The sequence below is a fragment of the Cariama cristata genome, unplaced genomic scaffold, assembly GCF_000690535.1.
Source record: "Cariama cristata isolate BGI_N322 unplaced genomic scaffold, ASM69053v1 scaffold40899, whole genome shotgun sequence".
Taxonomy (NCBI): domain Eukaryota; kingdom Metazoa; phylum Chordata; class Aves; order Cariamiformes; family Cariamidae; genus Cariama; species Cariama cristata.
In genome coordinates, this window is record NW_009636016.1 from 27,337 (window position 1) to 49,108 (window position 21,772).

Genomic DNA, 21,772 nt, shown 5'->3' on the forward strand with positions numbered 1-21,772 from the left:
TTTAGTCTAGAACTTTAGATTGCCTGACATATCATCTGGTGATTTTAAAAATACTATGTTTGTGTACTTTCCTGTTACAGGTTCCTTTCTAGATATCAAAAAGTCATTATTAAATATTTGTGGATTTAGCGTGGGGAGCAGGGGACATACAACTCTTAATGAACGTAATATACTTAGAGTGTCCTTCATGATTAAAAGTGACTTCTCCAGAAATAATTAATTTGCATAACATACTGAAGATACGTAACAGCAGTGGCAGAAAAAGCAGTATAAAGATTTACTAGGAAAGATTAGAAGGTTTAAATACACATTTAATACAAGCATTTGTTTTTGCACCTAGATGTCTGTGATAACATGTGGAAGGGAAGAATGTGTCAGAGAAGTTTGGGATCTAAATTGTATTCGAATGAGAAAAACAACATAGCAGGTGATTCGTCTACAGTGGAAGATGTGACAGCTACCTGTCATAAGGACTCTTCTATAGTTACTATGGTGACTGGCAGAGAAAGTGGTTTAAAGGAAATGCAAATTGATCTGGATAATGAGAAAACTCAACATTCTCAACTTGCAACTCAAGCTAAAAAGAGCAAAGAAGAGGACAAACATGCAGTGTATACTGACAGTTTTGCTAGTGTTGCTTTGGATATAAAATCATGTGTTATTGACCTGGAGAGAGATGGCATTTTTAAGAAAGGTTCTTTGAGAAAAATTAAAACCTTTCCAAAGCTACCACTTGAACCTGGAGATACAAATAACTTTTTTACTTCTATAACCAACAGTGGACCACTAGCTAGGAAACATCACTTGCTAACACAAGAGTCACTACCTCTAGACAATAATAATGAGGTTGCTTTTTCAAAGGGAAATCTTAATTCATTTGCTATTAGTAGTCCACCAAAAATAGAACCAAAGAATCACCAGGTTAATGATCTTCATTTAGAAGCTCCATGTGTATGCACACAGGTGTCTGGCATGAATCTAGAAGAACATATGTCACTTATTAATGGTAAAAAGATAGGTTTTGCTTCATCTGATCACAAAGAAGACTGTTCTGATGCTACCTCTGAAATGCCAAATACAGCTGGTATGCTAAAAGGCCCAAATCGATCAATTGCTGGAGCAAAAATGCTAGACAATTACATGGTGTTGGAAGATTCTTCTGAAACTTTTCAAGGGTCAAATGAAAATTCTTTACCACATTTTAACAACGTGGCTTCAGTGTTAACGACAAAACCCAGTGGGAACAGATATGGATCAAACCTAATTAGGTCTCCAGAATTAAGCAACGGTGTGATGAGCGCAAACAATAATGAAGATAATCTTTGTGGAGGCAGAGGGTCAGAAATCAAAAGTAATGAGCAGGTAGTAAAAATAAAGTCTTCATTATATGGTTGCTGTAGTCACTTATGTGGAGATGAAATGACTTAAATACTGTGTGATTTATTCCCCCTTCATCCCCTTTAGCATCCTGGAAAATTGAATTTTGCTAGTCTGCACACTTTAAGAGTTAATATTGGAAACATGGTGATCTTTTTTTCCTCTTTAAAAGTAAAGTGCTACAGTGAAATTTATGCTATTGCAAAATCAACTCTCATTTTAAATTTTTTTTACAAATGGAGTATACTTGCTAATGTGTTAGAACAGCATACTTAATAGTTGCTTACATTTGTAAGAGAATATTACCAAAGCATACATACATTTTTTTAACTCTTTATGTTACTGTTAGTGCATAAAGTTCACTACCTTGCAGTGGGCCTCCCAGGTGCTTGTGAAAATTGCAGAGTTCCTGACTGTAAACCTGACCTCATTGAAATCAATGGCAGTATCCCATCTGCTTTAGGAGGTGAAAAGACTGCGCTTTTTTTTATCTACATGTACATTTAAGTTTTTGAAAATTGTACATATGCTGTATCTGTTCTGTGTTCTTGAACTACCGCCTCTGTGTTTGTTATGTATATTTCATGATAGAATTCGAATATGTGCACAGTATAATGGATATGTTGTCTCAAGCATTTCATCTTTATAAATAGCCAAATAAGAAGAAGGAGAGCTGATAATTAGTCTACTAGAATTTGTTGATAGATAGTTGCAGTATGGTCTCTTCTCTGCTCAAATTACATATTCTCAGGGTGGACAAGTTTGGTCTCTGACTAGATGGTTTTCTCTTATGCTACACTTAAAGAGATGTAAACAATCCATGTGATAGGAGAGCTGCTGGCTACAAATGCAGAATGGTTGATACTTCTCCAGCCTTGCTGTGACTTGATAAAAATGAGCAGCACAAACTTCACACATTTCATTTCCAGAAATTGTGCTTAGGTAAAGATATTGGGTTTTTTCCTTACTTGTGTGCTGACAACTCAGCCTTGTTCTCCTTGCCTAATAGCCAGTCTTCCAGCCATCATATGCAGTGGCACCTAGAGTTATTTTCAGTCTGCATCCATCCCTCTTTTCAACTTGCCCAAACACCTCCACTGGAGTAGTAACTTAGGACTGTCAAGTGTGTAAAGAACCTTTGGTTCATCATAGCTAAAAAAATTAATGCAACATTGACAATTCTGTTCTAACTGCTTTTCTCCCTTTCCTGTCTCTTCTCCCATTAATAGCATGTGTGCTTATTAAATTCATAGTGCAGGAGGATGGTAAATACGTATAAGTACCACATGGCATAGTTTTACTCTCTGAGGGAGTTACTCATTGCATGCATATTGAAACCTTTAGTTTTTAAATCCTGTAGGTGCATTCTTCAGACTCTGGGAAAAGATCCATCTATTGTAGACACATCTCTTCCCCTACCCGCAGCCCCACACCCCCCCCCCACCCCCCGCTCTGGACTATGCAACCTTACATATTCAGAACAGAGTGCAAAGTAAGATTCAGATTTATAATCTTTCCAAAGTGCTCTGCTTTTGCTGTGTCACTTGTTACTCTGGATTTACATGAACCTGCTTCATTTGGTAGATGTGCTTGTATTTTTGGCAAGGATCATAGCAATTTCAGTCACTGACTTCGTGAGAAAGCTTGTTAGTATACAGAGTTCTAGATATGTCTTAGTATTCAAGCAACAGAAACAACTGTCTTTCATCTTACATGCAAATCTCTTTTTTTCCTGAATGGAGTTTTTAATAATTTTTTTATGTTAAACTGTATAAACCTAGGATTTAATTTGCATGTTTATTTGTCATGGAGAAGATGCCTAAGACAAAGCTATCAGACCACTGTAAAACCACTGCAGCTCGTTTGTTGGGTTTTTTTGGTTTGGGATTTTTTTGTTGTTTTGGTTTTTTTTTTCATTCCAAGAAATAAAGGTACCACACTTAAGTCCCTTGCCTTGAGGTGGAATTGGGCTTACTTAAGCCTCCGTGTTAACTAGAGAGGTGTGGTGAATAAGCTGCCATCACTTAAGAACATAAATTGATTGCAGTGATAGGTGTTATTCTTTAAGGAGGAAAAAAAATCTGTTGAAATAAGACCTATATTCTGTCCTTACTGGATTACCAGGACAACAGTGTAAGTCTGGGTACATGAAGATACTTTCAAGAAAATAATCTTCCTCAGAATTACAGTTTCCCAAAATTCTTGCACGATTTAAAAGCTATAACAAATGTCCTGTTTGCTTTTCCTGCAGCAGCACTTGAGATTGGCACACAGGAAAGTGAACCAAAATGTTTTCAGGTTATTCTGAAAATTCATCTGAAATCCTCTTTTTCTTCAAATATTTCATCATCAATTTAAATAAAGTGTTCTTTCAACCTGAACAGCATTTCATTCTTCCAAATAAGTAGGCTCTTAGTAGAAGTGAGGTTACCCTGCTCCCACTGAATTCACAGGACAATCACAGTGAATTAGGAAATGTAACTATTATTCCAATTACCCTAATAAGCAGTGTTGTTATACATGTGATCTGAAATGAAGACAGCAGGGTCGTTGTTGTCTATGAAACCAGTGTTTTATAGCTGTGTTTTCAATAGAAGAAAGGTTTGATAGACTTATGTTCTAGATTCTTTTTTTAGGAATCAGTTCCAGCAAATGTTCTGCTTCTGCTGCATAAAAATATTATGCTCTGTAGAGAAATCAGAAGTTGGTCTTAAAAAAAAAAAAACAACCACAAAAAAAACCTAAAAAAACTTATTTGATTATTTAACTGATATAGGTAGAAAAAAGCATTTAAATATATCAATATCTGTGAGCCACACCTAGGTTTCTGAAATGGCTATCTGTTTCCTGAAATGCTGAGCTTCTAGCCTGGTAATCTTTTATTTGTTTTCTGAAGGAGGGTCATTCATTTTCGGTACTCATTGAACTGTATGGCAGGCTCTATTATAAGCCTTCTTATAGAAGGGGAGGGCATTTACTGTTTTCAGATTCTTTTTCTTCCTTTGGAAAACAGATTTTATTCCTCAGTCTTCTGAAACATAGAAGTTTCTGCCTCTGTCTTCCTGACAATTGCAAAAATAAGGCCATACTGTACTATCCCTTATGTGAAAAAGTTACAACTGATATATATCTCTCTCTCTAGTTCCCTTTCGTTTCTCTGGGCCAGAATTTTACCAAATACCTAAAAATGTTTGATTTTTTTTTTTTTTTTTAAAGAAGCTAAAACTTGAGTCGGAGTTTCTTCATTTGCTGCAAAGGCACAAAAAGTGTGAAGCTCCAACTAATGTGATTTCTGTCTTCTGGGCTAGAAAACACCTCAGCTGATTTACACCACTGCGTTTTCTATAACAGATAAACATGATTGCAGCAGATGGAGCTTTTAGAATAGTATCTCTAGCATCTCTTTAAATATTTCTTGTTCTTTAGAGAAAGTACAATACCAGTCCCGTCTGGTTGAAGATCAACCTTGTCTACTCTGGAGAAGAGACAGTTTTTCTTGCCTGTCAATACTTCTCCAGTGGACAATATTTTTCTAATACTCCAACACTGCTGCTTAATGTCGTGTGCTTTACTGCTAGTAAGCATTACTAAAAATACTTACTTGCTTTTGTCTGGCTACTGCAATGTATCTTGTGAGGGTTTTCCTAGAAATTTTTATAGTTTTGCATGCCATAAATAAATATTTTTCACTTCAAGTTTGAGTGGGGATCTTTTATTTCTCTAACCAATTTCATTCCAATCAGGTATGTCTCATCTCTAATGCTTGTAAATGTTTCTCTGTGATTCAAATGCTATGGCCTTTACATGGGAAGGGTTAATGGGAACCTGGCATACATACATTTGTTTTCTGTTGGTCATTCATACCCAGTCAAGCATGAGAGAAGTGAAAAGCCATGTAGCTAGAGAATGACACTTGAACACTGGGGAAATAACACTTGAAGGAAAGAAAAGTTGTCAATTTCCAGAATAGTACTTATTAAGAAAATAATAATTCAAATCTTGCTTGCTTTGGCTTTTAAAATGTGCAAGCGTTATGTTCATAAAATATAGTACGCTGGCATAGTCTGAATGCTTACTAAAAGTTTGATTTTACAATTCTGGTACCAACAATGAAGTAAAAGATCTGTTAAATGATCTTTGTGGCACTGAAGAAAAAAAACATTAGTTTTTCAACAAGTGAGGTTTAAAATGCAACTTTTTTGGCATGAAACAAAACGTCACCAGTATGTAGATATAGACAATAATTGGTCATGTGGCTTTTTCATATTTTCTATCAAAATTTCTATGCTGTGAAAAACATTTTCTTATTTTAAAAAATGGATTATATAATTTCTGTTATGAAAAGGTCCGTTTTAGAACATGAAGAAAAAATTTCAGGAAGAGGCACTGGATTATAATTTTGTTTGCCCTTTGATGCATTTTCACTGGTGAAAATATATTGATAAATGTTTTGTATCAGTATTAAAATAGTGTTAATGCTTTAAATGAAGTGGGCTTGAGGCCTTATGGATGCTGAACAGTTGTCTTGAGCTTACTTTGCTAAACTGTCTGAATAGATAATTAAGAAGCAATGCATGCTACGGGTGGTTTGACTAAAAATTTTTTTAATCATATATTTTCCAGCACTTCAGGTTTTATTTTTTTTCTTCATGGTTGGGTGGAGTTTTTTGAGGGGGTAAGAAATAGTAATAGCTGTGAATCAGAGACTTGCATGTTAAAAACCAAAACAACCAAACCTGAGACAGATGCCTAAATAAGGGAGTTTTACACTTAAATGTTTACCAAAACATGAACAGGTTCAATGAAATTTGAACGTGCGTTGCATTAAATACTTTTGAGGTATTTAACATTAAATACCTCAAAGGTGAGGTATGAGGTACATTGCATTACATACCTTTATTTAAAGTTTGAGGCTTAAATAAAAATTGCCTTATAACCTTAGGTTGAGAAGTGTATTATTTTTCATTTGGAAACTATTTTAACCAGATTGCATGTGTTTTTCATCACAGATACAAATGTGTGATGAAATATGTCTTATCATGTACCTTGACTATATCAGATAACTTTTAAAAGGTGTTAGAAGGACAAGTCCCCAGCTGGTCTGAACTCTCAGTCTTCAGGTGAAGTCTTCCAGAATTATCTTTTTCTGGTGTAGGAAGGTGAGCATTTGGAGTAATCAGGGCACTAGAAGAATTACCTTCTCAGGTATTTTTTTAGGAATAAAATTAATCTTTTGATATGGTCAAAGTAGGAAGAGACTTGAATTATGTTAAGAGACAATAGCAATGCAGTTACTATCACAGGAGAGGAACTAGCATATGAATACTAGCTAGCAATATTAATATTTGAAATGCAATCTTTGTTTAGGATGCTTGCCAGAGAGAAACAATGAGGGTATACATTTAAATAAAGTTTGCCAACCTATAACCAGGTGACATCCTTTTTTTTCATGACTCAGGTTAATTTGGCCATCCTGTGGATGGCAATGATTCTCATTTCTGCTAAGATTTGCTTTTCCTACATCCTTTTCTCTTCTGAAACAGACTTTTTCTGATGCCTTTTCATCTTCTATTTTGTTAGCTATCATTGACACTTTCTTCTTTCTTATCATAAACCTTTGCTGCTGCTCTTAGGGTTTATTCCTACTTTCCTGCTGTGCTTAAATTTATTTCTGACATTTCTTTCTTCCTCTAGAGAGCTTGGGTATCCCAGAAGTGATGAGAAATACCTTTCAGCTTTCTGCTGTACATCTAACTTCAGTCTCCAGTTTAGTGAGAGATTATTCTTCTCCTTGCTAGCCATTCATTACCTTCTCCTGAAGTGAGAGGTGATTTGTATATGTGACAGAGGAAGTCCATCTTTTTCTGCTGCAGTTTATAGACCCTCTAGGGACATAAACTGCAAGAGTAGAGATTCTCTTACAGAGAAACATGTGGCAGTGGTGTGTACTTATTAATATTCCCAAATCCCCAAACCTTCTGAATGTTCTAGTCAGTCTGTGGAATTTCTCATTTGATTTCTCTCAACTTGTGTCATCTGTGCAGGGTGAATTTGAAGATTTGGCTGCTTCTTTCATAGTAAAGTGCCTGTGAGCAAAGGGATAATAATCAATCAACAGTATGAAGCTCTACCTTGAACGTTCTGTAGTCTAATTCATTCTTTCGACTATCTGTCCTTTTCCTTCCTGCTGTGTGATTGATGTCTTCTTATCAGACAGTTCAAGAGCTTACTTTTCTAGATATAATGAACAAACATAGTGATGAAAGAATTTTGCACTCCAGGATGCTGGTGATAGCAAAAATTGAGAATGAAGATTAACCTTATTACCTAGCTTCCAATCTGTCTATGCTGATGTTACTAATTTTTGTGATGTGCCACAATGGAGGATGGGAGAATAAAAGCACCAAATTCATTTTTATGTGTGTTGGAGGTAGGCAGAATATAAAACACTTCAAGTAAATCAAAACGTGTTTGCTGGCACATCTTGTTAAAAATTTGTAGTTTATCTGGTTCACCTTCAAGGAATATTTAAACAGTACGAACCCAAAGTGTTATGTTCTTTGAGAAGGTCTTCTGGTAAAAATCAAATTATCAACAGTTTCAGCTACAGAAATTAATGTGGTTCTTTTTCTCCTCCCCATAGATCACAGGGAAGCTATTTCTGTTTGTTAATCTTGATGAAAGTTAGTGCAGTAGTCTGTTCATTACATATTTTATGATAAAATCCAAATAGTACCTCATTGAAGGGTGTTTCATAGCCAGGATAATGAAAAACTGACTGCAGTAAAGGACAGTGCAGTGACTGATTTGTCAAATGTAATGATATACTACATTGTGTGTGTGAGAAAGACCCTTAGTCTATATAGATTTTACAAACATTGATTGGAATACAAAGGTGTCTGTAAAAACAACAGAACAGTTCAGAGGTTTTAATTTTTGATTCTGCCTCCTGTGCTTCGGTTTTGTTTTGTTTGTTTTTTTTCCAGAGTTAATCCTGAATTGCTTCTGGTAGTTCTTTTCCCCAACATGGTCTAAAGTTGACATTTAGAGATAGTTTACTATCTTAGGGCTGCATATGCAACAGAAAATGTGCTGCACTGATTTTGAATTAGTTGGATGTGTCTGCTCTAACCCAGAGGTTTCTGCCTACAGTGAGTTTTTACTGTTCCTTTGGTAGATGAATGGAGATCATGAAGTCCAGCTGATGTCAAGAGCCATTAGTAGCAATAAGCTCTTCCTTTAGCACAGCTTGATCAGGAAGGTGTCTGTGCAGTACTATCAATGTCAAGTTCTTATATTCACCCCCCAAAAAAAACAATCGCAAAATTATAATATGGATTCTCTGAAGAACAGTACCTTTCCATGGAGCAGTATCTTTGTCAGATTAAGGTATTGTGCCAGGTATCAAAAGCTAAATTGATAGGCAGAAAAGCAAATGCTGTTACTACAAATTGAGCAGCCAGTGATTAAAAACAGAGCAATGTGCTTGGACTTCAAATAAACTTGTCATTACTTCTGTCAATATTGTTAACGTCTTTCACAGAAGAACAAGAAATGTTGATGAAATCTTTGAGGTAAGACTTGTAATGCAACTGTCAGGGTAAATCAGGATTTGAATGTGGGATTTTGTTTTTGGTGGCAGTGATCATTTGCATTTTTATGTTATTAAATCTAGATGGTGTCCCTACAATTATGTGTCATCTTTGACATTCTAAAGAGTCTCCACTTAGTATGATAACAAAGAGGTTTAAACAGCTCACTTTTCCTGAAACACTTCTATTGCTGAAATCTCACTTAAATTATACTTTTGTTACACAATTGAGGAACTACTGGTTCATCTATACAGCTAGCTAACTGTGCATTGCTTTTTCAGTAAGAAGTATCAGTTCATTACTGGCAAGTGCAATAAATACCTTTTCTTAATGCTTTTTAGACGAGTGCATTATATATTAGGATTTACTTCATTGCATCAGCAAACATTTTAGGTTTGTGATAATTTTTACTAACTTTCTGCATACTCACTATTTTTTTCAGTGGATCTCTCTAAAACTCCTGTTGTCCTGGTATGGTAAACCTCTGAAAGACTATGAACTCTGGGCATTGTGTCATGAGTGTTTATGTACTCTGCAGACTTGCATAGATCATCCAGGTATCATCCTAATTATCTTAAAATATTTGCTTAGTTATTTGTGTTCACTGTACTAATGTTTTCTTTATTCTGTTGATGCAAAATATCTTGACTTCCATTTTGTGTACATAAAAAATAATAGGCAATATTTCTAACGTCACTCTTTTAAATTGTGACTTAGAATTTTTACTCCCTCTGGAGTTTTCTTCCATATATAGAATGTCTTAGTTTTGCTTTATTATGAGTTTTGATGGCTTTTGTGGGGGAAACAAACCTTTATGACTTCAAGCAGTGAAACAAATTTTGTATTTAGACATTTTGGGGATGGATAAACTGTACTGTGACTTTTAAGAAAAGCACTTGGGACTTGTATCTCAAAAGCAAGAGGAAATAAGTTTTATATATACATAAACATAAATCTTCCTCTCTTGCCTGAATTTCTTTGCGATAAATGATTCCTGACATATTTTTGACAACGCGGACCTTTGTCAGTTTAAAGTGCAGAGTCTTTTCATGACGTTATAGAATCATAGAATCATTTGGGCTGGAAGGGACCTTTAGAGATCATCTAGTCCAGCCCCCCTGTGGTGAGCAGGGACATCTCCAACTAGATAAGGTTGCTCAGAGCCCCATCCAGCCTGACCTTGAATGCCTCCAGGGATGGGGCTTCCACCACCTCTCTGGGCAACCTGTTCCAGTGCTTCACCACCCTCATTGTAAAGAATTTTTTCCTTATGTCAAGTCTAAATCTACCCTCTTTTACTTTAAAACCATTACCCCTTGTCCTGTCACAGCAGACCCTGCATTTACATTAAGCATAGTGAAGGATTTAATGGCTTTAGATGTGTTTTGTACAGGTAACTACAAAAGCAAAAGGATGATTTCCTTTTTTCCTTACTTTATTTTTTTCTCTTAGACATCTTCAATTTATTATTTAGTAATAAATGAATATTTGTTTTACTTTGACCTCCTTAATATTTTATTTAGTATTTAATAAATTTAATTTTTAAACTTCTTATTTAATTTAATGGAAGAATCTATTCTCCTAGTGCTATGTTTTTAATAAGAAAATGGCATATTTGATGATAGTCTAGAAAGGCAGGACTACATTGCTAGTCAATTGGCTTATTATATTGAAACATGTTAAATTACAGTGTGCGTGGAAGATATGAAATAGATAAGACACAGTCTTACCACAGGTTTTTCATCATTGAATTTGTATAACATGATCTAATGACCTTAATGTTAAGTTCCTGAAGACCTCAGATCATTTTAAATAGTTTTAGACGTCAGTTAATTCTTTCCTAACTATGGAAAATTTCAGGACCTTGCAATCTATGTAACACTTCTTCAGTGGGAGACTGTGTGTGATTATAACTATTTGTGCAAAACTGGACTCGATATCCTACCCCACCTAGAGGAGTTCTGGATCTAGCCACATGTCTCAGCTGTCTTCAGATACTGACCCTGTATTTTGGTGGAGTTGGAGGAGGGAAGAGAGGAGAGATTAAATGCTGAAGATAAATTGACTGTCTTTTATTGGTACCTTGTGAGAAGACTAGAGTACATCTAGCTGTCATCTTTCTTTTTTTTGCTTTGTTCCTTTCTTGGCCTTCCTTTTCAATGCTGGGTATAAAGAGAATAAACTTCTGGTATTCTAAGCCCTTTTATTTATTGTGATCCCATTTTGTTTTACTTTCTTGTCTTTGTTCTGCAGGAATTGCTTTGGGTGATTGCTCATCTGCTGTCTCTTTACTGGGTGGTGTCTGTTCTAGCATTAGTGTTATTTAAAGCAACATTTATCATAGGGTAATTGTTAACATTGCAAATTATTTTTTAATTTATTTAATTTATTTTTATTAGCGTCAAATAGTTACAAGAACAGATATTTATTATTCCTTGCCCTTTTGTGGCTTATTTTGCAGTGGTCTTATGTTTGGACTCAGTGCTGATTGACTGCCATGGAAGTATCCTCTTTGCTGCTCCAAAGGCCGGAGGTAAACTAATACATTGTGTGCTGTGCTTTTATTTCTTTTGGGGGAGAATGGACAAGAAAGCAACCATCTTACCTCTTGTTTCTGGTTTCTTTTCTCATTTAGAATCTTGTGATATATTTTATTTAGCTCCTGAAATTGAAGAGGAGGATGTGGATACTGAGAAGGTAATGTGGTAGGTTATGTAGGTTGCTATGCATTTTATCAAAGGACAGTTGCATCCCTCTGATGCTTGAAGAAGAAAGCTAAACTGTTCTAAGAGTCTGATAGTATTTGTAATTTCTTCTAATATTTCTTGGTTATCTGTGGATTTTTTTTATATATTGATCTCCCATAAAATTAGTTGCTTCTGAAAAATAATTCTGCCTTCCAAAATTGTTGGAGTAACTGCCAAAAATTTGTTATCCAATAGTTTTCCATAAGGTTTAATTATTTTCCATTTGTTAGCAGTAAGACAGACTTTGAAGTTATGTTTTCATGTTCTGGAGATCACGCTAAGATCAGTATTTTAGACTGTCTAGGCTAAAGCCCAAACATTAATCTCATTTGGAAGATTGGATAAAAATATCACTATCAACATATTTTTACTATGGGAATGTTATGAATTATGTCTCCTACCAATACAGTTTTCCTTGAGCTTTTTGCTATAGATATAAGCCATAAGGAGCTCCCAGACCAAAGATGATAAAAATATTAATGAATAGCAGGTGAGTATGTGTCTCCACTGCAACGGCATCTGAATTGTAGACTGTACCACAGTGATCTTAAAGAGTTAGGAAAATAGAATTTACAGTACCTTTCTATTATGTAATGAGAAAAGAGGTTAGCTAATACATACCTTGTGCCCCATCAGTTCTTTAAAATTGGACACAGTCATGAATCAGGAAAAAAAACATTCTTCACTAAAAATCTACTAAAGACAGAGTTTAATTTTCTGTAAAATTATCTGTAACTAGAAAATGTTTATATATCTTCTTCTTTAAAATTGCTTTTTCTTTTTAAACTGCTTTGATCCAACATGCAGGTTTTTCAAAAGCTTCAGAAGCTTAAACTAACCCTGAAATATAATACAGCAGTTTCACCAGAGAGTAGAAACTAATAATCCTAAAATTTTTATGCTTTATTCTTTTCCTTTAGAAAATCTGAAGTAGTCTTTTTCCCTTGTTTTTCTACAACATTATAGCTAGAATAAGCTGACCTGTTTTTTTGGCTTTTTCTTGATACTTGTATAACTTTCTGGTTGTTATGAACATTTAGTTAGAATTATGGTGTGGGAATCAAGACTGTGTAGTGCCAGTCACAATAACTATGCTACCTCAGTAAAAGGGAGTTTTTGAAGGATATGCTGGATTGAATGCCAAGTTTTTCCTAAATAATAAATTTAGGTTGAAACTGTGATCCCATTGACCTCTTGGAATTCTGAGCTGAAGGAGAAGAAATTTTTTTTTGTTTTGATGGAGCTGCTTTCTCCTATTTCAAATATTTTTGTACCTATTAGTAGCTTCTATTCAAGGGTTCAAATGGTTCATAGGTTATTTTCTTTACAGTGACCTTCCTTGTTACATTTTGTTCATTGCTGTTCACTTTCCTCAGAAGACTGCTAGAACACATTGTTCTGTGGGACCACGTTATTTAGTACTGTGCTTAGGTTTCTGTCCCTTGAGCTTTTTTAATGTCTTTCAGAGGCAATGTGAAGAAGCATGGTTCTTTAACTTTGTCAAAATTGTGTTTGTAGTACATGCTAACATATGTAAACTAAGCATTAAGCAGACTAAATCTGGCTCTGTCTGAAAATTGTAATTCTTCAAATAAAACAAGAAAGCTTGTGAAGATCAAGTACTTTTCAAGGTCCCTCATCATGGCAACTTCAATTGGTCTAGCTGCAGGTAGCACAATAATTGCTAAAATAAATATACAGTACCTCATTCTTCTGATAGGTGTAATCTTCTCTGTAAAATATGACTTGTACTGGCGAGCTTGTAATTATGGTGTGTCATTTACTTGCTGAACTATAGTGACCTTTCTAAGTAAATTGTGGCTGGCCAGATTTTATGGTAGAACTCTAAGGCTTGCAGCAATCTTAAGTTTTTACATGAGAAAGGAATTCTTCAAAATGGTTCTAAAACCACTTTTTTCTTGAATAATTTTCCTAGACAAATGATAAGACAAATTATGTCTGTTGCTCCAACAGTAGAAAATTAGCTACTATTATTAGTCCTGCGTGCATAAGAGCTAGGTTTTGAAATGGGTTGAGATTTTCATCAGCATCTACAAAAGCCAAATGTGATCTGTACTTTGGAAGCTCTAGTAATTTTATTTTTTTTTTGCAGGGAATGAGGGGAATTTTTTGATAATTTGCTGGAGTTGGTTTTGAAGTGGAAGCTTTTTTTGGTCTGTTTACATCTTTCCTGTCTTGTGTTATACCAATAGGTCTGCATTTATGGTGTTGCTGCAGTTCTGTGGACGGCTGCAAAATACAGTGTTCCACCGAGTCACAAACTAGCATTACCAAGAAAATTAAAAAAACTTCTTCTGGATATGGCAAGAAAAAACCCTGAAGAAAGACCTTCTCTAGCTGATGCAATTAAGGTTACTAGTTTTAAGCAATTTTATGTGAAATCTAGTTATGTCTAAAGTCTCATTTTAGTGATTTGAATATCAAAGTATTTATTTTTGGTAATGGTCTGAGATCTAATTAAATCGTAACCAGTCATTTTGGGATTTGTTTTTAAAGTTACATCTCTAGGGACACAGAGGGGTGTGTTTTTATTTTATATTGAAATTGTCAATAAGGTACTCGGAATAGGTTCATAAGACTTTGTAAACTTAGATTACTTCTAATTGACAATTTATCTTGACTTTGTCCTTGTCCAAGAATACCTCACTTGATTGAAAACTTTTTTACTGACTGAAAGCTATGATTTTTCTTTTTTTTCTTTTTTTTTTCTTTTTTTTAGACATGCAATCATTATTTACTTGAACAAGGTAGAAACAGCAAAAATATTTTGGCATTGTTGAATAAATCTGTCTTTAAGGTAAGAGCGCCACCTTTTTTAATTCTCTAAGTTTTTTCAATTAATTGTGTAAATTGTATTCCAGTAAGATTCTGTCCCCTGCAAGTACAGTTAGATTTGTTCTTTTTTTTTCTTTTTTCTTTTTTTTAATTTATTTTCAAGTAGTCTTTAAATATTGCTTTTTTCTAGTTCTTGTTGTTGGAGTGGTTACTCCCCAGATTTTGATGCCTTGACTCCACAATCTGTATGGGTGAAGAACCGGTGACTTAATTTCATAATCTCAGTTTCATTTACCACCCCTTTTATCAGAACAGAAGACATTAATTCATTGCTGTGTTCTGTTTATGTTTCAAATATGTGTATATAATGCATGCAGTGTTCAGTCAATCCATGGAACTAACTTTGTTCAAAACTTTGATTACCTAGAAGTTCTGATTTGAAACAGAGGGTTATCAAGTATTCCAAACAGTTCTACCAGTCCTTAGTGTTTTGTATGTCATTTGTTTTAATTGTCCACCTTGGCATGACTAGGTTGTTGCTTTTCAACATTCTAGGTTTATATGGGGGTTGGGGTTTTTTTGAAGTAATGTGCTGAGCAGAATTTTAAAAAAGAAAATGCTAATAAATTCAGTTTGGACTTCGATTTTTGTTGTTAGGCTGTTAAGGAAGAAGTAATCTTGTCTCAAGACCATGTTGCTTTTGAATTTAAAAATGAAAGACCTGAAATGGACCCTTCGGAGTCAAGTCCAGGTAAGCAGTCAGACTGACATGTTTGCTTTGTTTTAGTATTCTCTAGATCAATTCTCAAGATTTTCTTGATCAGGTATGCAATTTTTCTTTTTTTTCTATCTAGATTGATTGTCATTTACCTTGCATTTATATTTTACATGTTGTTCAACCTTCTAACTGTCTTTTTGATTTTAGGATTTGTGCCTATTACCAATGAAAGTAAACTTGTAGCAGTTAAAGGACCAGTACCATGCCAGATTTCTCTAAATTATGAGAAAGATACATTACCTGTTGCATTCACCTCTCCTGCGACTCACTTTAAGCCTATTATTCTGCAACAAAATGGAAATACATCAAAGTCAGTATATCCTAAAGCAGAATAAATTAAACTTGAGATTTCATTGTTAAATCTACTGGAATTGTCCTCAAAAAAAAAAAATTCTTTGTTCCTTTTCAGAGAGGTTCACACACCAGTTTCTGAGCAATTTAAGAAAGCGACAAGAAGAGAAAAACACATGTACCACAACAAATCAGGATATATAGAAGACTCTAAAAGCTATGGTACTGAGGACACAGATGTTGAAATTGCACCTGAAATACCTCAGTGTGACTTACAAGCTCCAGGCCACTCATCCCAGATATCTTCAGAAGAGCAAAAGTCAGGCAATGCATTTACTTCTATAGTTGCATTACCATCACCATCTGATTCTTCACATATTAAAAAGCATTTTATCTGAAGTTCCTTCTAGCTCCTTAGCTTGTCCTACATCTCCTAATTTTCTTCATATAAATAACATAATTCTCAAACAGAACTCAGAGAAAAGAGTTTTGACATTTGTACCGGTACATTTAGCTGTATCAGAGCAAATACCAAATAAACCTCTTCGTTCAAGAGTTGCTTATGATTGCTATCATAGTTTGCCAGTGCTACTTTCAAGTACTATTGCAAGTTATAAAATGAGCACACAAACAGAAAATGATGCCTCCTTTTGCAAAGTGCAAAACTGTGAGACTACAAAGAACAAGTCTGATAAAAGAAACCCAGTTATTCAAACCAATTGCCAAGAAATTGAGTGTGCTACCAGTGTAGACAGTATTTTCACTGAACAAGGACAGTCACCGCCATGTACCTCAGTGAATCAAGACAATTCTCATCCCTTTGATGTTGAAGTCCTGCCCCAGCAGAACAGAACAAGTGATGCTTTACTACAGGAAGTGGTTCATCTTATACAAGAGGAGTTTGCATTTGATGGCTATCTAGAGAATGGAACTGAAGTTTTTGATATGGGTATGTATATTTTCTTTTGTATATTATTATCATTGAAGTGTAAGAATGTTGTCATTAATGTCTTTGTTCTCTCTGGTTTTTTGTTTGTTTCTTTTCTTTTTTTAAACAAGGTAACTTCATTTTAAACTTAAAGGAAATTAAGTTTGGTATGTTCTCTGATGCAATTTGTGAGAAGTTTTGTGATCTGTACTGGGATGAAAAATTACTGGAGAATCTCTATCAGGTAGTAAATAGAGAAAGACCTTCACAATTATGGTAGGTATTTTTCAACTTTTTCCTTCTTACAGTTCAATTTAATGTTTTTCTCCCTACTTCCAGGAAGGAAGGATATGCTACTTCTCTTCACGTATCCTCACTTGTTTCCTGTGAACTGTTAATTTCAGTCTATTAGATACTTCGTGGCTTTCCCCATAGCAAATAGTGCTTAATGGCTTAGCAGAAAATATTTTCTACTAAGTTTATCTGTAAGTCCTTCTTAGAATAGCTGAATAAAGGAAACCTAATTCTGATCAATATTGTTTTCAACCATTGATGGAGAGCTTCATAGTCTTGTTAGAAAAAGGCTATTTAATCAGAAGTGAAGGGTATTGTTCTTACTGTTGTTTGCTTATTCTGTTTGAGTTTAGTTCTTTATACATCCTTTTATTCTATTCACACCTAAGAACAAGGAAATTGATTTAGCTATGCTAGGAATGTTTTACTTAACTGGTTTAGTTTGACTCAGTGTTCCTCCTGGCAGTCTTTTTTAAGTAGCCTGTTAAGTGAGAAAACACCAGCTTAATTTCTCAGTTCCACTGTTACATCTTTGATGACATACCTGCTGGAAAAATAATAAAAAACATTCTTGTTTTATTGCAGCCTCCAAATATAGCATACTTATAAAAGTTTCTTACTGAAAACTATTGTAAACAGTAATCAATTTATACATGGAAATTATGGGGGTTTTGTCTGTCATGGTCTGGAACTACAAATTGGAAGTTCTGACAAAGAAGCTTGGTAGATAGGATCTAGAAAAACCTCAGTGTTAAAAGATGTATAATCTCTATGGCAAGTTTCAGAGAGAATAGACTATAACCTCCAGATATCAGACCCTAACATGCTGGCCTATTTCCTGTTTGGGTTGGGGTTTTGAAGGAGCCATTGAAAAATGGTTGGAGGTTAAGCTCTTAATTCCCCAGAATTTAATGTTATGGTAGGAGAAACTTGAGCTGTTGCAGCTGAACTGCTGACACACATGAAGAGGTCATCCTTTGTATGAACTTTTGTTACAAAGTAAAGTTTTTGAAAGCAAGAGTGAAAAGGAAATCATCATTTATTATCCAGCATAAAAATATATGTCTAGCTTTTAGATCACACACAAGAACTGCCTCAGAATCTCTCTCACACACTGCTTTCTTAACATTCTTTGGATAAAGAATATAGCAGTTTTTAATTGTTACCTTCTTTGACTTAAAATTATGATTATTCTTATTAAGGATGACTTAGACTGTTATCCAGAGGTTGAATACTGAGTGAAAAACCCATTACAGTAATTTGCAGTCTAAGTTATGGCTGGAGTTATACCTTCTGTTTGTATGTGTTCTGATACTTCTGTTGGAATTTTGCCAAATTCTGTAAAGGAAGATCTCTATATCTTACTCAGTGTGCTTTAATATCCATTTGAACATATTTTTTTCTTGTAAAATAACAACTGAAGCTGAACATGCAAACTTCAGGAGGTAGATGAATGCTATGAAACCCTTGACATACATGGTAGGGTCATTTGTAAGATCTCATTTTACTGATGTAAACATAGAAGCATATGAAACGTTAATTTTTCCTAATCTTCTCGTATTTTCAGCATAACTGAGGCAGATGATTCAAAGTGTGGCAATATGTTCCAAGATCTGAAGAAATCTGATAGCTTTTTGGCAAGCAGTGATCAGACAGAGGGTGAGAAGATGTTTCTAGATCTTTGTGTGTGTTAGGAATCTATCAATGACACAAATTTTGAGAGATTAGCACTTTGAGTGTGTCTTCAGGAAAACACTCAGCACTTAGGAACATTATCAGTGAATCTGAACTTTATCAATGCCTTGGGGACCTGCTGTCTTTTCTGTGAAGCTTGCATATGACCAAATGTCCTTGAGTGGGATGCCTGTTTCATTTACTTTTACTTACTTTTATTTACACAGATGTGTCTGTTGAAGAACTCCCAAAATCCAGACTGCTACATGTGATTTTCTTGTGTTCATCCAGTAGATGTTCTAGTGGCATGCTTTAAAGTAGGGAGAAGGAAGGGAGACAGTTACACTGAGTCAGCTCCAGACAACATAGCAAGCTTAGCTAGGCAGAGGGGAGGGTTTTAGAAAATTCTTATGACTCCTTAGGTGTTGCTGAAGAAGCTGAGGGTTGATTGAAGGGTGGCTGTGTAACAGAACTGGTCCTTCTTTGTTCACTTATCAGAATTAAAACAAAACTAGGCAGTAAAATAAATAAAAGGTGTTAAAATAAAAAAATCGTATTGTCAATAAAATTGTTTACAAATTCTGGAGAAGGGAATTGTACAGAAATCTAGAAACTGAATTGCTTTTAGATTTGAATGGGCATTTTTATTCATCGAAAGAGTTTTCACAGACAGGTAAAAAAGAATAGTCTTTATGTCTCTCCTAGGAATTCCTCCACTTCCGTATTCTGTCCCCTGATGTGCCTTTTTAAAGATAGATAGCAAAATGAGCAGTGGGTCAAATGATTTGTTAATGAAGATAGTTCCGCCTTTTGATCACAAACTTGGTTACAGAACACCATTGCAGGGCTGTAATTGAGGTTATATTAGTGGATAGTTTATTTGTACTTTATTTGTACTTATTCAGTATGGGTTTTGTATTTTTCCTGGCAGACTTTGTGATTCAAGGTTTGCAAAATAGTCCATCTTCCAGTAACTGAACTCAAAACTGAGCTGGGACTGGCAAATAGCATTATTATAACAAAACCATTACCCTTTCTAGGCTTGGTGTATTCATGGACAACCTTGTATTTGGTTGCTGTTGTATCAGTATTTCATTTTTTTTCAAGATAGTTCAACCAAGTTTCAGTGTTTAAACTTGGTTACCTCTCTGTTTTGAGCAAAGTTAAACTGTATGCTTTCAGAATGGCTTATACTCTGACATTGTTAACTTTTATGGCAAAACATGAATTTGTAAGTTTGCACTTGGCTACTGTCATTCTATGTTACAGTTTTCCATTTTGGCTCAGAATTATTGCAAATGTAGAGCCAGACTTTCCCATGGGGTATGCGATTTCTTTGCACCAGTAATTCAGGTCCGTTTGACTCCAAGGTGGTATATCTAAGCCCTGGAGAGTTGCTCAAGTGAAAAGCGAGACTTCTGGCAGGCATAAAAGCTCCTGTCAGCGTCATACCAACCTTTGACTGTCGCTTCAATCCCTTAAGGTTCGTCGTAGCGGTTATAACTGCAAAAACTCCCATTATAGCTCAAGGGAGTCAGTCCTGTAGGAGTAGAAGGCTTAACATCTGTGTCCCCCTTGGCTATATCAAGTATTCTTGTCCTCTAAAAAAAGCTTCAAGTCTTATGGATGGAAAAACCTCAAGAGCTAAGCTTTTTACTAATGCATGCACAGGTCTGACATATTTAACTTTTGTTTTAAAGCTTCGGTACTATGCTTTGTTTAAATGCTTATTGAATATGCACAGAAAATATTTTGTAATTTTCAGAAATGTATTGTTTAATTATTGCTTAATAGTTCTGAAATGTCTTTAACCTTTATCATTTTACAATGTGTAGTTGAGAAAAAGAAAGCACAGAGCCAAAATAAGCATCGAACACCACTGTTAGAGTGCATAGGTTGTCTCATAACTGTGTTTGTATGTGTAGTGTTTAAGTTCAACAAAGCATGCATCACAGCACATGACCATTATTTCTTTCCCCTTCGTGCACCCTCTTTAGGAGAAGGGGAAGCAACCTTTGTGAAGGCTGAGCCTATGATAAATACGTCAGTAGCTGAAACGGATTTTGATGAGTCCCCTTCGAGTAATATCAAAAAAGAATTGAGGCTGCAGAATACTATCCCCATAAAGAAAGAGCAACAAAGTTTACAAAGCAACGGCTGTTGTATTGGTGTAGGCTTTGCAGAAGAAAATATAGAGCCAGAGGAAGAGACCATGATAAAGAGAGTTGGGAACAACTACCCTGTGTCTCCCAATCTACCTGACTTTCATGGCTGTAGTCCTGGTTGGAGCAGTGCATTTTATGGAGCTGAATGTTTCGATTCAGAAGTTCATAGTTACATGAAAAACCTTGGAAAGCAGAAATCAAGTGAGTCACAAAATATAGATGCTAAAAAAGTGGTGAGTACATTGATTTAAAATCATTAAGATACCTCTTTACTTGGTGGTTAAAAATATGATAATATTTTTTGTTATAGTGAGTCAAACCCCCCCTTTTTTTTAAATACTGACTTTTAAGTGTTTTAAAATCCTGAAGATTTGTGATGTCTTATCAGTAAACCAGGGTAAGGGTAGTATTCCAAAATAAAGAGCACTGACATGAAATTGATAATCACTGACTTACAACCCATCTTCTCTTCCTGAAGTTGACTGGAAAAGTACTATCTGCTGTATGCACCAACCCCACAGTGGTAATATTATAGAAAAGAGCTAAGAATTACTATGACTATGTGTATCACAGGCTCTCAAGAGGTCCTCCCTGTCATGTGCCCTGAGCCCTTTTGCTTGGTCATGGTGAATTCCCTGACAGATTCTCACCATTTGCCAGCAGAATGGCAGTTATTTGCTCACATCTTCTCTTGGAGACAGCTAATCATCATGATGAGTGCAGCCTTGTGCCTTTTGAGCAGCTTGGGGGGGCATGGGGGAGCATGGATAGAGGGGTGGGTTGGTTTAGATTAGCAAGGTCTTCCATTCCCTTAAAGATCATATTGATCACATTTACTTAATTTTTATATTTGTGCATCTATCTATAACAAGCTTCAGTTTGTAAATATTTTTGTAAATATTTCAAGTCCAAAGCCACAGAATAAGGATAATATAAGAAACTGTAGAAATCTGTATAGTTGGAAGTTCATTGGAAGGAAAAGGAAAAATTTAAGTAAATGAGTTATTAATACTGGAAAACCTATTAGTATAGGGACATGTGGACTCCTTTTGTGTCCCTGAGAATGGTTAGTTGTCTAGTTTGTGTATCCTTATCATTGCTGCCAGATACATGTTCAATAAAGGTGCAGC

At 35.1% G+C, this 21,772-nt stretch overlaps 1 protein-coding gene across 1 annotated transcript in view; it reads left to right on the plus strand.

Moving 5' to 3' along the window:
- KNDC1 (kinase non-catalytic C-lobe domain (KIND) containing 1) overlaps positions 1-21,772 on the plus strand; it is a 59,065-nt gene that overhangs the window by 22,832 nt on the left and 14,461 nt on the right. The window contains 13 exon segments of the mRNA XM_009707753.1: positions 341-1,362; positions 9,412-9,526; positions 11,431-11,502; positions 11,605-11,666; positions 13,930-14,088; positions 14,457-14,534; positions 15,170-15,263; positions 15,438-15,600; positions 15,700-15,960; positions 15,962-16,530; positions 16,641-16,785; positions 18,371-18,462; positions 20,475-20,875. Coding sequence (XP_009706055.1) covers positions 341-1,362; positions 9,412-9,526; positions 11,431-11,502; positions 11,605-11,666; positions 13,930-14,088; positions 14,457-14,534; positions 15,170-15,263; positions 15,438-15,600; positions 15,700-15,960; positions 15,962-16,530; positions 16,641-16,785; positions 18,371-18,462; positions 20,475-20,875 — 3,233 coding nt within the window.